This window comes from Balaenoptera ricei, chromosome 13, assembly GCF_028023285.1.
Source record: "Balaenoptera ricei isolate mBalRic1 chromosome 13, mBalRic1.hap2, whole genome shotgun sequence".
Lineage (NCBI taxonomy): Eukaryota > Metazoa > Chordata > Mammalia > Artiodactyla > Balaenopteridae > Balaenoptera > Balaenoptera ricei.
In genome coordinates this window covers 15,677,127-15,694,201 of record NC_082651.1, presented here as the reverse complement: position 1 = coordinate 15,694,201, position 17,075 = coordinate 15,677,127, and the positions used below count along the sequence as shown (strand labels likewise).

General features: G+C 53.1%; 1 protein-coding gene across 1 annotated transcript in view; it reads left to right on the top strand.

The window, feature by feature from the left end:
• ATOH8 (atonal bHLH transcription factor 8) overlaps positions 1-16,796 on the top strand; it is a 34,312-nt gene extending 17,516 nt beyond the window's left edge. The window contains exon 3 of the mRNA XM_059942924.1: positions 15,751-16,796. Coding sequence (XP_059798907.1) covers positions 15,751-15,756 — 6 coding nt within the window. The 3' untranslated portion in view covers positions 15,757-16,796. The remainder of the gene's footprint in view (positions 1-15,750) is intronic.
• Positions 16,797-17,075: the final 279 nt, after the last annotated feature.

Sequence of the window (17,075 nt, the reverse complement as noted above, 5' to 3'; positions counted from 1 at the left end):
CTGTTTTTTTCTTCGCAAAGCTCTTAAAATGGGAGATGGTTAGAAGTGACTGTTTTCATAAAACCCCGGGCTGGAGGAGACAGGGCAGAAAGAAGGTGCCCGGGAGGGCACAGTGTGGGCAGGGTAGCAGAAAGTCGTCAACCCGGGGAAGGGTCGGGGGCAGAGAGAGTGCAGAGACCGCCATCAACTCATCAGAAGGCAGCACGGAGCCGCTCTGGAAGAGCAGTGGCATTAATGAAACGCTCAGCGCTTGGCGCCTCAGCTGATTGCAGTATGACAGGAAGCCTTTTTTAAGAACCGCCGCCACCGCCAGAAACTTCTGGGAGATGTCTGCCTGGAATCTGGGCACCTCCTGGGAGAAGTCACCGGGTGGCCTGAGTGGGGCCCTTGGGGTGTGCTGGGGCAGGGCTGGCAGCTGGGAGGCCAGCGTTGGCAGGGGTGGGGAGGGGAGGGCAAGGTCCAGGCCACCCCCCTGGACCCCTGAGGGGGAGCTGAGAGTCAGGCCCAGGGCTGCCAGGTGGAGGTGGGGAGAGGGACACCTCCCAAGTGTCAGATGGGCGCGACCTCATGGGGGGTGGGTCACGGGGCAGGGGCAGGGGACTGGGGGCTTCCCCTTTCCTATCTCAGTTCCGGCACCCCTTTTTCACTGCCTGCCCCAACACTGTCCCATGAGACCCAGAAGCTCGGCTGCCCCTCACCCCAGCAGTGGAAAAAGCCTGTCGTCCACATCGCGACGGGTGGCCGGTCCTCACAAGCTGAGGCTCGGGCTTTGGAGGGCGTTTCATCTGCGCTCCACTCAGGCCCCGTACTTCACTCCTTTCTCCTCTCTTCCCAGTTTCGGTTGGAGAGGTGGCAGCTCTGGCAGGACAAAATATATATAAGTTTATCACAATTTCAGGGCTATTAATCTCCCCGTCTGAAGGGGTGGGCATGGGCTGAGATCCCCCCCTCCCTGCTAAGGCCTTGGTGGGCAGCTACCTAGTCTGGACTCTGAGGCTGGTCTAGGCTCTGCCCAGGGGGCTGCGTAGCTGGGTGGCCTTGCTCAAGTGTCGTATCCGGGAGGTGCCAGCCTGACTGCCCACCTATCCAGGGGTCAGTGGCACAAAGGATGTGAAACTGTTTTGTGAACTCTGTCCTCCCTCCTGTGTCTCCTGCCTGGGAAGTTGGTCCCCGTGGAGCCAAAGGTGAGGAGGGCCTAGGGAAGGAGGAGTGGCCGCTGGCCCCAGGCCCCTGGTGATGATGTGGGGTCCGACCAGTGACCAGAACTTGCTTTCCAGCCCTGGGGCTTCCAGAGGAGCAGTGGGAGGAGGAGGGAGGGCGGGGCTGCCCTCCCACTGGAGTGACCAGGCCTGTCCTGCCCACGGCCCAGCCTGGAGCCCCTGCCCCTGGCACAGTGGATCGCCTGGCACAGGGGGCGCCAGCAGGCCCTGGTCGTCCTTTTTCTACCTGCCCCTGCAGACCGGAGGCTGGTTCTAGGGGAAAGTATAAATCCCTGCCTTCTTGACCTCCTAGTATAAATGTTTCTAGAGGGCGAAGGCACCTGCCTTCAAGGTGCTTCGTTCTCTGCCCAGACTTCACGGCCACCTGGGGCCTGGCCCTGCTGCCCAGCTGCTCCCTGGCTCAGTTCATACCCACCTGAGCCGCTCCCAGCAGCTCTGCTGAAAGCCAGCTCTGACTGCCTCACTCCCCGGCTCAGGACCCCTCAGGGGCTCTCCACAGGCCAAGGGTAGAGGCCAGACTCCCCTACAGGACACCTGCGCCTCCCTCTAAGTGACCTGGCTCCCGCCGGTCACTCCCGGTGTCCCAATTTACACTCCAGCAACGCGGAACTCCTCGCCCAGAGGGGCTATTTTTGGCCTCTGTGCTCATGCCGTCCCTTCTGCCTGGAATGCCCTTCTACCCTGTCTGTCTGGCTAAGTCCTGCTCATTCTGGAAGGCTTAGCTCCTCCTGGAAGCCCTCCCTGACCCCTACCCCAGCCTCCACCTCAGGGCCCCATAGCATGGCCACTTCCCTGCCCTTACCATAGGGGTGTGTAGAGTCTAATTCAGGAGAGCATCCTATGATACAGTATGAAGTAAAGACATAGTATGTGATACTCTATTATGTGATATTTTAGAGCTCATTTTATGTCATTATATTATATTTTTAGGTGATATGTTACCTGATAAATTATGTGATATTAAAACTCTATACTACATTACATTATGTCACACAATGTGTGTTTAGTACACCTCTCTAGCTAGACTGTCAGCCCTTTCATCTTTGTGTCGCAGCTCCTGGCACAGAGGAAGCTGCCAAATAATGCACAGCATTCCTTCCACGAAAATCCACACACACTGGGGCTGAATATTCCTGAGCTGAAGGCAAAGACTCTAGGGAAGAGTGAACTAGGGGCTTTAGGACACAGACAGAGAAGCGCCCCTGGGCTCCCCCAGGCTCCTGTTTGGGGAGTTTGGGCTCTTGTTGCCTTGAATCAGCGCAGAAAGCGTTGCATTTCAGATCACAGAAACCCCTCTAGCAGCAGCTTAAACTAACAGGGCTCCTGTTTCTTACAGTTAGGAAAGGTGAAGTGAGGGGACTGTTGCCTGGCTCCAAGGCTCTGGTGATGCTAAGGCTTCGGGCTTCTTTCTTGGTCTTTACCTCATGACTGCACAGTGGCTGCCACAGCACCGAGCACTTCATCCACACGCTACATCCAAGGCAGGGCAGGGCCTCGCCGGGAAGAGCGTTTCTCCTCACCAGTTCAGTCAGTCCTGTCCAGACATCCCCTACCTGCCCTGAAAGAAGGGGTGCTGTCCCTGAAACTGAGGAGGACATTGGGGCCTCTCATCTGGGAGGACAGCAGGGTAAACAGCCACGTGGCTCATCCCTGGAAAGTTGACCCTGATTTTTTTTTTTTTTAATTTTTATTTATTTATTTATTTATTTGGCTGTATTGGGTCTTCGTTTCTGTGCGAGGGCTTCCTCTAGCTGCGGCAAGCGGGGGCCACTCTTCATCTCAGTGCGCGGGCCTCTCACTATTGTGGCCTCTCTTGTTGCAGAGCACAGGCTCCAGACGCACAGGCTCAGTAGTTGTGGCTCACGGGCCTAGTTGCTCCGCGGCATGTGGGATCTTCCCAGACCAGGACTCGAACCCGTGTCCCCTGCATTAGCAGGCAGATTCTCAACCACTGCGCCACCAGGGAAGCCCCGACCCTGATTTTTGACAGAGTGGTTTTCTTCCCAATGGGGCTGACCAATGTCATAACCTCAACCACAGTGTCAGAACCCGATCTCTGCGAGCTTGCCTACTCCTCCCCCCAGCCCCGCAAAGTGAGGGCCAGCAGCCCTGTTTTCAGTTGACAGCACTGAGGTTCAGAGAACCTAGGTGACTAGGCCAGGCCACTGGTGACCTGGTCCCTCTGCACAGTGCTTTTCAGTTTGCAGAGCCTTCTCATGCCTCTTGTCCTCTTGAGTTTTGCAGTGACCTCCTGAGATCCACATCACTAACCATGGGAGCTGGATGAGGAGGCTGGGACCCAGGGGGGTGAAGTCACTCAGTGCCACACAGCTGGGTGGGGCCGGGCAGGACCTAGGCTCATCCAGCCCCGTGAAACAAGCGCTCCTGAATCTAGACCATCACTGCCCTCTGTTCTCCCAAGGTGAGGGGGTCTAGCAGTGACGCGGGTCTGTCTCAGCCCAGCCACTCATGAGCTCTGTCAGCTCGGGCGCTTGCCTTCTCCAAGCTTCGCTTTCCTCATGAGACATGGATAGAAATGTCCATGGGTGAGGAGGGTTCAAGGAAATGATGGCCATGAAAGGGCCACGTCAACTGGGTGCACTACGCAGTCACTGGGGCTCCTGGAGGGCAATGCTATCCATCTGGAAGGTGGGCAGAGGGACCTTGAGTGTCCCTTCCCCACCCAGGGGCTTAGACTGGGTGGGCTTGACTCTGTTGCCAGGCAGCAGACACCGAGTCTGCCCTTCTGCCCTGTGTGTGTGTGTGTGTGTGTGTGTGTGTGTGTGTTTGTGTGTGTGTGTGTGTGTGTGTATGTGCATGGGTTTGTTGGGGCATCTGTAGGCACTGTCTGCCAGGATCAGATGGAGGGCCTCCCACATGGTGGACTGAGTGTCTGGCACTGGGGAGGTGCCCGGAGGCCTTCAAGGGTTTCAGAACTTCCCCTCTCCCCCAGGGGTCAGGACCCACTTTGGCCACCCACCCCCTCCACGTAACCACGCAGTGGTGCTTCATTTATTCAACAGAAGCAGAAAAAGATGAATTAAGCTTGAAGGACGCAGTACATTTATTTAAGAATAAACAGTTTTGAGTGTTTACTATGTGCCAGGCATTGTTTTAGGTGCTGGGTCACTTTGGAGAACAAAACAAAGGCCCCACCCTTTGGAACTCAGGCTAAACGACACAAAGGCCAGGCAGGAAAGCTCACGGGAGAGCCCTGCAGGACCTTCCTCGGAGCCCACTGTGCTTAGCTCTGCGCACAGTTCTTACAAGCCTGACTCCCGGGAGGCTCAGGTCGGAGCAGCTGAGCAGAAGCAACCAGGAGGCCAGCTCCTGGAGCAGGTGCAGTGACAGCCCCCAGAATCGCAGCCAGTGGCCTGATGGCGTGGGAAGGAGCAGAGAACAAAAAGAGCAACACCAGGGGCTCAGAGGAGCCAAGAGGCTTGGAGCCATTTAGTGTCGGGCTAAAGGGCCCCAGAAGCCTCAAGGACCTGGGGAGTCTTCTGTAGACTGACGTTCCCGGGCTTGACCTTGAGTTGTCAAGAGGAAGCTGAAGTACATCCAGTAGCGTCTGACGGAGAATGCAGGGAAGTGCATCAATTATTGGGAACTGGGACCTGTCCAAGCTGTTTGGGCACAGAAAACACACGGCTTCCTTTCTCTAGGGAAACTCGCTCCTGCTCAGGGGCTTGTTCTCCTGCGGGGGCAGCACTGGGCGGGTCGGGGTCCTTGTCTGTTTTGCTCACTGCGGGGGGCCCCCCATGCTCCGAATGGAGCCCGGCACGGTCTGAACACTCAGTACATGTTTGCCGAATGCATGGAAGCGTGAAAGCCCGAGCAAGTGAGGTGTTTCTAGCTGTCTTCCACACTATCTATCTCATGGGCAGCTAGCGCCTCTCTGCCGTGTCCCCAGTGGGGCCCTGGCCACCTGATGGGGAGACACAGTTCCTGCCTTGACGAGCTGACATGCAAATGGAGGGAGGCACACACACACACACACACACACACACACACATACACACATACACACATGTGTGTACTGACACGTGGCTGCCTAACCCTGAGTGCTTGGCTTCGCAGCCTTTGTGATCGTTAATCCTCTCTTCAACCTCAGACAGTAGACTACTATTATTACCGTTTTATAGGTGGAGAAACCGAGGCAGAGAGAGGTTAAGTAACTGCTCAAAGTCACACGGCTGGTGGAACGGGGAAGTCAGGATTCAAACAGAGGCTGTCTGATGCCATAGCCGGCACATTTAACCACTGCGCTGCACTGCGTCAGTGAGGGTGCTTGTGCATCAGGGAGTGTATGTACGTGCACTTAAGTGTGTGTGTGGGTGAAAGATCCGTTTCTCTTCCCAGTACTTTTGTGGTGTCACTGACGGTCAGGGTGGTGATGAGTAAAGAGCCCTGATCAGAGATGTCCTACCCTTTCCTGAATCCCACGGGAGCTCCAGAATCTAGCTATGAGGGGCTTAGGGACAATGGGAGGGGCCAGAGGAGGGGTTTGCACACTGTTTTTTCAGAAATCATTTGGTTATTTGGGCTGTCCAGGGGCCTCGTGGCCTCTCCCAGCCACCCCATTATTGCCCCCACTGATCCTGAAATATCCACAGCTAGACTCTTACTGGGGGTCTCCTGAAGACATGCTGCGGGCTTTGCAAAGGCTTGTGGGCCAGCACTTTAGCATGAATTGGCTTGTCTGGTTGGTGCCCCATCACTCCTGCTGTCACTTTGCTGTAAGGATTGGGAGGGGAGGGGAGGGACTTCCCTGGTGGTCCAGTGGCTAAGGCTCCGCGCTCCCAATGCAGGGGGCCTAGGTTCGATCCCTGGTCAGGGAACTAGATGCCACGTGCCACAACTAAGAGTTCGCATGCTGCAGCTGAAGTTCCCGCATGCTGCACTAAAGATCCCGAATGCCGCAGCGAAGATCCTGCATGCCACAACTAAGACCCGATGCAGCCAAAATAAATTAAATTAAAAAAAAGGATTGGGGAGAGGGGAGGCACGGAGATATGCAGAAGCATGATGGGGGCCCCGGGGACCCCCGACACTGTGGTTGGGGGTGTGTGTATATGTGTAGTGTTGGCGGGGGGGGGGGGCGGAGCGTGTGTGAGGGTCATGAGTCGGGGCCCGAGGGACGCTTCCAGGGAGCAGGGCCTTCCTCACCTGGCTGGGCCACCTGTCTGCCCAGCTGTCTGCTGCCCTCCAGCCCGGGTGCCTTCTCTGGCTATGGCGCAAGGGCAGGAGCTCCTTGAGCTTCTGGGGTCTGGAAGGGTAGCGTGCAGCGAAGTGGAATTGGCTGGACAACCTCACAGGATGGGGAGCAGATGGGAAGCTGCAGCAGCTGGGCCTCAGACCTCACCCAGGCCAGCTCGGCCCTTGTTGTGCCCTGTACTGTGGGCGGGGTGAGGTGGGGACCCAGAAAGGCAGATAGGCTGACAGACGTGGAGAGGGAAGCAGAGGGGAGACCAAGAGACAGCTGGCACAGAGAGACGCGGCGGGAGCACGGAGAGAGAAGCAGAGATTGTCAGCCTGCAGCCCAAGAAGGGTCGGCGGGGCGGCGCCTGGGGTCTCCCTGCCTGTCCCCTGCAGGCGCGGGTTCTCCCTCTGAGCTCTGGCCCGGCTCTGCGAGCCGCCGGGCCTCCCACCTTCCCTTAGGCCCCAGGGGATGAAGGCTGAGATTTTCTTAGAACCGAGAGAGGTGGCAGCTGGGGGGTGGCTTGAGGACTTTCTAGTCCCGAGTGCCCGTGAAGAAGCTGAATCCTCTAGGGGCTGAGGAGTCTGCCTTGCTCTGCTGCATCCCAGCGTGTGACCTGGGGCCTCCATTTCCCCATCTGCAAAATGGAAGCAGTGACAACACCTCCCAAGGACTGTACAACCGCACATGCAAAGGAGTGTGTTGGGCTCCGGACGAGGCCGCCCTCAGCCCATTCACCGACTTCTGTCCCCAGGCCTGGGAGGACAGGGAGCCGAGGACGACCTGGCGCCCTCTCTCTCGGGAGCTCATGGTGGAGCTGTGTGGGCTGAGCAAGTGGGTGATGGCAGTTGCACCAACCATGACTCGAGCACAGAGGGATACAGGAGGAGTCGGTATGAAGAGCTTGGAGGCTTCGGAGGGGAAACACATTTCCCCAGACTGCAGTGAGGTGGGTCTCGGGGCAGGCAGCTGGACCGGAGCCCCCGTTGTCCTGGACTGGGGACACAGCCAGCAGAACCCTGCCCTCCTGGAGCCTCCGTTCCCGTGGGCGGAAGTAACTCCGAGCAAGGCTGTACTGGAACAGAGGGGGCGCCCGGGGCTGGACGGGGCTCTCTCAGTGCTGGCCCGGGTGCCTGGGTCCCAGCTCCAGCATCTTAGCACAGGAGGGGTCCCCAGGGTTACTCAGTGGTTGTTTCCTACCGCTAGGAAAGTCCTTCTGTATGTCCTTGACTGACCCTGAGGTTTGAACATAAATGTTGGCCTCAGTCAGCGAGCGGTTTAGACTGCTGGACCCACCGTTGCTCCTGACCTGGGCCGGCAGGGCAGGACGTCGTCCTAGCATCACAGGCAGCTATCTGCACCCTGTAGCCGGGAGCCCCCTGGCAATCATATTCGCTTCTCTGATGAGTGGCCTGGAGGGACACAACGGGGTGGGGGGGGGGCAGGGGGAAGAGGTGACTCGACAGCGTTTACCAGGATAGCATTTTGGTGGTTTCTGCTTTGCCCTGGGGTTAGACTGTAAGCTGCTGCAGGGCAGGGCCTCCAATCCCGATGCCTGTCACGGAGCTGACAGGAGGAACTCAATAAATCTTTGATGACTAAATGAATTTTTCCCCCAGTTCATGGTCCCCAGGCGGATTCCCCTGGCTCACAAGGGGCTCTGGCTATAACTTCGCAACTCTTAGGTCCTGGCACCTTGAGAGCCCTCCCAGCCTGGACACAGTGTGGTCGTTGATTCACACCATGTTCCCGCCCTCAGCAAAGAGCAGCCAGCTCCAACTGCTCATAAATTTCCTGCCTGTCACCCGTGGCGCCCAGGCCAGGCGAGGCGGGAGGTGCTGGGGTGGGCTGGTCCATACCTGCTTCCAGTTGCCTGGGAAGTTTGGAGGCCAGAAGCCCAGGCCTATGCTTGTGCCCAGAATAACCTCAGCAGAGCCTGGCCCTTGGAGATGTGGAAGCAGATCTGCCAGATGCAAAGATGTATGGGCTGGAGTGTTGGAGAAAACACAAACACCAGCTTGCCGTGCAGTTTGCACAAGCTGATTTCACTCCCATGAAATCCAACATAGGTCTGCCTACGCATAGGAAAAGCATGTGGATGGATGGACCTAGACATGATCATACTAAGTGAAGCAAGTCAGACAGAGAAAGACAAATACCATATGCTGTCACTTATCGGTAGAATCTTAAAAATGATACAAACGAATTTATTTACACAACAAAAACAGACTCAAAGGCGTAGAAAACAAACTTATGGTTACCGAAGGGGAAAAGGGTGGGAAGGGATAAATTAGGAGTTTGGAATTAACAGATACTCACTACTATATATAAAAGAGATAAACAGCGAGGACCTACTGTATAGCACAGGGAACTATATTCAATGTCTTGTAATAACCTATAATCGAAAAGAATCTAAAAAGAATATATATATATGTACATATATATATGTATATATATAACGGAGTCACTCTGCTGTACACTTGAAACCAACACAGCATTGTATATCAACTAGGAAAAAAAAAAAAAAGAAAAAGTATGTGGAACAGCAATCACCTAGCACTATCATGGTTTCTCTCGGTGGGGAGATGGAGGTGATTTAAATGGTTTTCTTCTCTTCACTCTTCTGTGTTTTCAAACTTTTCTATAATTAACATATACTACTTACGCATTTACAAAAATTTTAACAGTTTTTTTTATTATAAATATTTATTTATTTATTTTTGGCTGTGTTGGGTCTTTGTTGCTGTGCGCGGGCTTTCTCTAGTTGCGGCGAGTGGGGACGACTCTTCGTTGCGGAGCGCGGGCTTCTCATTGTGGTGGCTTCTCTTGTTGCAGAGCACGGGCTCTAGGTACGCGGGCTTCAGTAGTTGTGGCACACAGGCTCAGTAGTTGTGGCGCACGAGCTTAGTTGCTCCGCCGCATGTGGGATCTTCCCAGACCAGGGCTTGAACCCCTGTCCCCTGCGTTGGCAGGCGGATTCTTAACCACTGCGCCACCAGGGAAGTCCCCAAAACTTTAACATTTTTATTGAGATTATAGTTTACCCATTTAAAGTGTACAATTCAATGATTTTTTAGTTTTTTCACTAAAATGTGGCCATCACCACAGCCAATTTTAGAGCATTTTCATCAGCCCCCAAAGAAACCCCATATGCTTTAGCAGTCTCCTTCTCCCTCCCAGCCCTAGGCAACCACTAATCTATGGATTTCCCTGTTCTGGACATTTCATGTGAATGGAATCATGTAATACGTGGGCTTTTGTGTCTGGCTCCTTTCACCTAGCATACTGTTTTCAAGGTTCATCCAAGTTCTGTCATGTGTCAGTACTTCATTCCTTTTTATGGCTGAATAGTATTCCATTGTATGAATATACCACACTTTGGTTATTCATTCGTCATGGATGTGACTTAAGTAATTTAAAAGTTGTGCTTATTTTTTAAAAAAAATTCATCTAAAGCAGATTGGTCAAGATGACAGTTGGTTCCATATGACGATTTCTGGTTACTTCTTTTGAAACTTTTCAGCCTATGATGCCATTTTATGTTTTCAAACACCAGTGAATCACACCAAGGACCCAGCTCTTTGCAGGAATGGGAGCTGGTGCTTACACTGTGTACCAGGCCCTGCTGGGAGTGTGGCTCTCTTGTCCCATTGATTCTTTTGAACTGAGCTAGAAAGTGGATACTATTTCTGTGCTCATTTTATTTTTTTTAATTTTATTTTTTAAATTTTTATTGGAGTATAGTTGATTTGCAATGTTGTGTTAGTTTCAGGTGTACAGAAAAGTGAATCAGTTATACATATACATATATCCACTTTTTTTCAGATTCTTTTCCCATATAGGTCATTACAGAGGATTGAGTAGAGTTCCCTGTGCTGTACAGTAGGTCCTTATTAGTTACCTATTTTACATATAATAGGTGTACATGTCAATCCCGATCTCACAGTTTATCCCTCCCCTGTGCTCATTTTAAAGATGAGTAAACTGAGGCTTTGATAGATCAACCAGCCTGCCCAGGGCCCCAGAGTCCCACTGACTTTGGGGCCAAGATGAACCCTAGTGGTCAGCATTTAGAACCAAACCCTTTCTAGCCCATATATTGGTGTACATAAAAGTGAAAGGTAAAATAATGCCTGATAGTGTGGGTCTTGAAAAATACTTCTCCCATGCCCTCCCTGCTTGTCTTTCATATTTTAGTTTTAAAGTAACATTGCAATCTGACTGCTCCTTTTAGGACAAACCATAAAAAACAAAAAACTCAGGATTTCAATCCCATTTGACATCTTTTTCTGCACCTAGAAGGCTGTATACAAATTGCTTAAATACAGAAAGATGTATGATTTGAAAACAGTCAAAAATGGTTAAATAGGTGAAGTGACTGAAAATGAACTTTAAAGGTAAAATAACTTATAGGCAGAAATAATCGTTTTTTTAAATGCCCCCGAAGTGATAAAATTACCCTGCAGCACACAGAAGTGATGAGGAGAGGAAACCAATCCACTTAAAGCCAGGGACAAACTTAGTAAGCAGAGGAGGTATAATTAGAAATTTAAAAACTGGAAGTGAACAAAAGCAGAAAGATACAACATTGTTCCTGGGTTCACAACAATTACCAAAAGTTCCCCTAAAGCATAGGCACAGTTACAAAAATGCTCAGTGTTACATTTGAAATAGGAAGCATATCTGGTGGCACTTAAATGCTACAGTAAATAAAATGCCTGGTAACTGGAAATATTTATTCACATGTCCAATAAATAACAAATATTTATTGAGATGCTACTGTGTGTCCAGACTGTTCTAGGCTCTGGGGCTACAGCAGCGAACAAAACGACCATGTCCCTGCCATTGTGGACCTGACATTCTGACCACAAATGAGTGAGCAGATAAAAAGATGATTTCTGGGAATTCCTTGGCGGTCCAGTGGTTAGGACTCTGCACTTTCACTGCAGAGGGTGCGGTTTGATCCCTGGTTGGGGAACTAAGATCCTGAATGCCATGCTGTGGCCAAAAAAAAAAAAAAAGATGATTTCTGAATGTGATAAACCCAGACACTTTGTCACCCTGACCAAATCACTTCAATCGGACCCAGCACGTCAGACCTGCTGAAAGGGACCTGGGAGGCATCTTGTCTAGTCATTTTCAAAGTTTATATTAGTGAGCAGCACGACCTGTGTTTAAAGGGCATCTTTTAACACAGATGTGTGGAGGGGCCATGCTGCAGGGGGCTCCTCAGGACGGTGAGAGCCTTACCCAGCCATAATCAGAGCCTTGGCCGCAGTGGGAACACCACCCACAAAAGGCCAGAGCCAGAGGGGACGCAAGAGGCCCTTTCAAGCTGTGCTTCTCACATGGACCCAAGCAGGATGTTGCCAGGAGTTACATGAGAAAGGGGTCTGTGGTGTGGTTGTCACAGCGGGGAGTATGTCCAGCCCTCTTCCATGTATTTGCAGTTGTGCTTGCATGTGTGCGTGCACACACACACGTCCACACCTACACCTACATACACGCACGCGTGCACACACACACACATACCCCACCTCTTCTGAAGGGGTGGCATAGGTAGGCTTGTCTCCTGTCTCTCAGCCACACCAGATTGGTCTAGGGGAAGAAATCTGACTGAGGCTGGACCAACTGACTGCCTTCACTGGGCGTTTGGGGTTGGGATGCTGAGAGATTGGGCCAATGGGCAGACAGGCATGAAAGAAGCAGAGCCTGGAAGTGGCTGAGTGATGTTGTTGGCAGGCACCTGGAGGGAAGGGCCATAGATTGCCCTTACTGAGGTTCACAAGCTTTCCTGAGACTTTCCCCCGGCCGCTCTGAAGTGCCCTTGTGTAGCCTTAAGTAACGGGAAGAGTAGAGTGAGTTTCTACTCCTCACAATGCAGTTGCAGTCACACAGTCAAATGGGTTGGGAAAACACTGGGTAAGTAAAGCCACACGAATTTCTTTACTGTAGGACTTTTCAGAGACTTTAATATGTTCATATGCACAGTGACTTTCCAAGGTAGGGCCAAGGTCTGTGATGTTTCCCAAACTCATGGGATATACCTCACCTGGCTAGTATTCTGAAGAGCACCCTTTGGGGGGTGCTAATCCATGTACGTGTACTTGCCGTACAGGTGAAGGAATTAAAGCACAGAGAGGGAGAGTCAGTTCCCCAAGGTCACACAGTTGGTTAATTGCAAAAAGGGTCGTGGCACCTAAGGCCTCCCAGTGTTCCTCCCACCACGCTCCAGTTGACATAAGGCTTCCTTGGACGGATGATGCATGTGCTGGGATTCCTGAACCAAGGTGGGTGGTGGGAATGCAGGTCCCGTGTAGACGTTAGGGAAAGGGTGGGGTTGAGAATTGAAGGTCAGGCCTTGGCGAGAGAAACCCCTGTCTCCCTTGCTCTTGGGCGGTAGCCATGGCTTCAGTGGAGTCTGAGAGCCGACTGAGGGCTTGGGGCTGGGCCCGGCCAGGCGGCCGCCTTTACAGGGCAGCCAGTGGGATGGCTTCAGCTGCCCCAGCCTTCCGTGCCTTCCCCGACCGCAGGCAGACTGAACAAGGGAGGAACTCCGGGCCAGTCCTCGGCAGGGCCCGCCCAGGCAGCCAGCGCCGGGATGACGCGGCTGTAAATCACCCCGTGGACCACAGACCCAGTGCCATCCCCACGGGTTTCCTTTCCGCTTCTTAATCCTCCTCCTCAGACTCGGTAACAAAAAGCAGATTCCTGCTGGGGCCAGCCACGCACCATGGGCTCGGAGAATGTGAGCCTGGATTCACCACATCAAGATGCTCCCTCCTCTCACTTTTCCTTTTCCCCTTCTTAGCCTCTATTAGCTGGAGGACACTCCCTCCTCCTGGCTGGGCTCCCTCACCCTCCCTGGACCCCACTTCCAGCCTTGCCCCTGCCTCGCACCTTGGCTGCCTGCCCAGCACCGCCCAGGCCTGAGGCTCACCAGGGCCTGTGGTTCGCAGCCCCTCCAGCCCCGTGGTTTGGCTCCAGCCGGCTCCCCGAGCCTCCCTTTCAGCAGGAGCGGGCTCTGTGTGGTAGAATAAACACTGCCGATCTGGATTCAAGTCGTGCTGCTGCCAGCTCGTAGCACTTACCTCTGAGCTGGGGATGTGAGGAGCTCCCTGGCATGTCAGAGGTGCCTGACAGATGTTTTGCTTCAAAAATAAGTGCTTAGCTGTTTGTTCAGGGTTGTTGCAGGAAACAGGAGAGAGGGATTTGGAACTGCGTTATTAGGGGTGTGCTGTGCCCAGGTAACGGACGGCTGTTTTTCTCCTGCGTGTTCTGGGTGCACTGGGAACCCCTGAAGAGCCTCCCCACCAGCTCTGACCTCCCCCAAAGCTAAAGCCCCGGCAGCCCCAGGACCTTTTCGCATCTCCTGTCCCTTCCTGTAGCAAATCACGCCCTCTGGTCAGTTTGCTCACGAGCAACACCAAGTTCGGCTGCCAGAGTGAAGTTTCCGAAGGTCAGGACTTCAAGGAACTGAAAGACGGTCTAACCTAGGGGTTTTCCAGTTTGCCCCATAGCACCTGGGTTCTCACCGCCATCCCAGGCTCCACGTTGGAAGGAATACTGTAGACTCTGGGCTCCCCTCTCTCTGTGTCCCCTGTACTCTCCCGATCCAAATAGAGTAGAACCATGTTCACCTGTTTTCTGTGTTAGAATTCCCAGGTCAGGCTTCATTTCTACTACAGCTGAGGACACTGACCTCTTATAGATGAAGACACTGTCGTGTTATAGATGGGAACACTGAGGCCCAGCTGGCGGGGGGATGGGCTGCACCTAGAGTCAGTCTCTTGGCTGCTGGTGTAGTGTCTTGTCTGAAGGGTGTAGGGCAGCGGTCCCCAACCTTTTGGGCACCAGGGCCCGGTTTCGTGGAAGACAGTTTTTCCACGGACCATGGGAGAGGGGATGGTTCAGGAGGTGCTGTGAGCGATGGGGAGCGATGGGGAGCGGCAGATGAAGCTTCCCTCGCTTGCCGCTCACCTCCTGCTGTGCGGCCCGGACCGGTACAGGGGTCCCGGGGGTTGGGGACCCCTGGTGTAGGGAGAAGGAGGTAAGGATGCCATTCCCGTGGGGGACAGGGCTGACTCTGATATCCCACAGAGGTGTGACCTGGGGGATTGTGGTATCAGGACCAGGGGTCCCTGAGTTTCCTCTACAACCCCGCCCATCCCCCAAACCAACAAAATCAGCAGTGGCTCTGAAATGCAGCAAGGTAGGGGTGGGGAGTAAGGGGACAGTGTGGGCTCTGGCAGCAGCCAGTCCTGGGTCCAGATGCTGGCTCCATCCCTTACTGAACCTTTCAAGATTCAGTCCCTGCCTGGGCCCTACGAGGCCCTCCCGAGTCCCTCCCCGGGCAGCTGTGAGGATTGAGTAAGCGGAGGTGCCATGGGTGCCGGCACCTGGTACAGGTCGGCCTTCTGGAGTCAGGACCAGTAGGGGCTACTTCTGACCATTGGCTGTTTTTTGTTTGTTTGTTTTTTGGCTTTTAAAAAAATTTTTTATTTATTTAATTTTTATTTTTGGCTGCGTTGGGTCTTTGTTGCTGCGCATGGGCTTTAGTTGTGGCGAGCAGGGGCTACTCTTCGTTGCAGTGCGCGGGCTTCTCATTGCGGTGGCTTCTCTTGTTGCGGGGCACGGGCTCTAGGCTCGTGGGCTTCAGTAGTTGTGGCACACGGGCTTAGCTGCTCCGCGGCATGTGGGATCTTCCGGGACCAGGGCTCGAACCCGTGTCCTCTGCATTGGCAGGTGGATCCGTAACCACTGCGCCACCGGGGAAGCCCTTCTTTTTGCTTGTTTGCTAGTTTATTGAGGTATCGTTGATTTACAATATTATATTAGTTTCAGGTATATAATATAGGTATTCAAAATTTTTATAGATTATATTCCATTTAAAGTTATTATCAAATATTGGCTATAATCCCTGTGCTATACAATATATCCTTTTAGCTTATCTATTTTATTTTATTTTTTGTTTGTTTCTTTATTTTTATTTTTTAAAAACATTTATTTATTTATTTATTTGGCTGTGCCGGGTCTTAGCTGCTGTTTCTTTATTTTTTTAGTTTATTTTTTTATATTGGAGTATATTTGGTTTACAATGTTGTGTTAGTTTCAGGTGTACAGCAACGTGATTCAGTTTTATATATAGATATATAGAGATATCTATTCTTTTTCAGATTCTTTTCCCATATAGGTTATGACAGAGTATTGAGTAGAGTTCCCGGTGCTCTACAGTAGGTCCTTGTTGATTATCTGTTTTAGATATAGTAGTGTGTATATGTTAATCCCAACCTCCTAATTTATCCCTCTCCTCCCATTGGTTGTTTCTTTCAGGAGTGACCGGCCATGGGCTCGTCCAAGGACGCTGCTGTGGGCCCTCTTTCCAGTCAAGCTTGAGGAGAAGGTGAGCTCGCCAAGTCCAGCCTTGTCGTCCTCTCTAAGTTGCCACCGGATGCTCAGACCACCACCTCTCAGGACAGGAGCTTGCCTGCCCCCCTCTCGCCCTCCCCCCGCCAACCACTCCATAGTGACTTTGCACTTTGCTCTCTGCCTGGTGGGACGGGGAGAGCAAAGCCTTCCCCTTGCCCGGGCCTGAGGCCCACCGTCTGGCTGCAGAAATTCATTGCCAAAGATTCGACAGAGACACTGAACAAAATGGGGTGAGAAGACCCCATAGTGAAAAGCCACACTGTTGCTCTGTGATGTTTGCTCCTCCTGTTGCCCGGGTCCCATCTCACGCCAAAGAACGAGTCAGCAGTTCCACTAGGAACTCGTGGAAAGGATGGACGTTTGGTGACTGTTGGAAGCGCTTGACCCTCTGACCCGGAACTCCCTTTCTACAGCTGGGCCCCGAGCTGGCTGGACGCAGATAAGCCTTCTGGGGGCTGTGATAGGGAGGCTGGGGGCGCCTGTGGGGGAGTGAGATCTGAGATCCCGGCCCCCCTCTCCTTCCCGCTGGCTGCCCAGGCCTCTGACCCCGATTTTCCCATGTTCCCTGGGCCCAGGCTCCTTCTTGGGCCCTAAGCATCATGAGAAGTGAGTGGCGGGGGTGGGGGGCAGTACCGACCACCCATGCCTCACCCCAGGGACCTGCCCCAGGGTGACCCCCAGCCGGTCCAGCCAGCCACTCCTTGCCGGGGGCCCGCCCTCCTGACTGGGCACACAAGATGGCGCCCTGGCTGGGGGCCGGCGGTCTGTGATGGTTGTGCAGGGGGGCAGAGGGGAGGAAGGGACCAGGGGAATGGGCCAGTATGTGGGGAGGCGGGCATGTTCAAAGTCAAGGCCTGTTCCTTCCTTGTGCTCACAGGGCCAAAGCTGTTCACATCTGTGCTCAACCATCTGCTTCAAATTGAAGTAAAAGCCCCAACATGTAAAGAAAACACTTGCTTGTGTTGATGGACTCTGTGGGTGACCAGGCCTTTGGCCGGTCAGCTGGAGAGGGTTGTGGGGGGAGGGAGAGGTTGAGAACCCTTCAGGAAGTGAGCAGTGTGTGTGTGTGTGTGTGTGTGTGTGTGTAAGGGGGTGGGGCCCTCGCCATGGCCTCGGCCTGGACTAGTGACCAGGAGGCCAGGTCAGGAACATGTGAGGAGCGTTCTCGGCTTCGTGCCTCATTTACTCCATACTGTGAGTTTATAAGGTGGGGACTGAATTTTTAATCC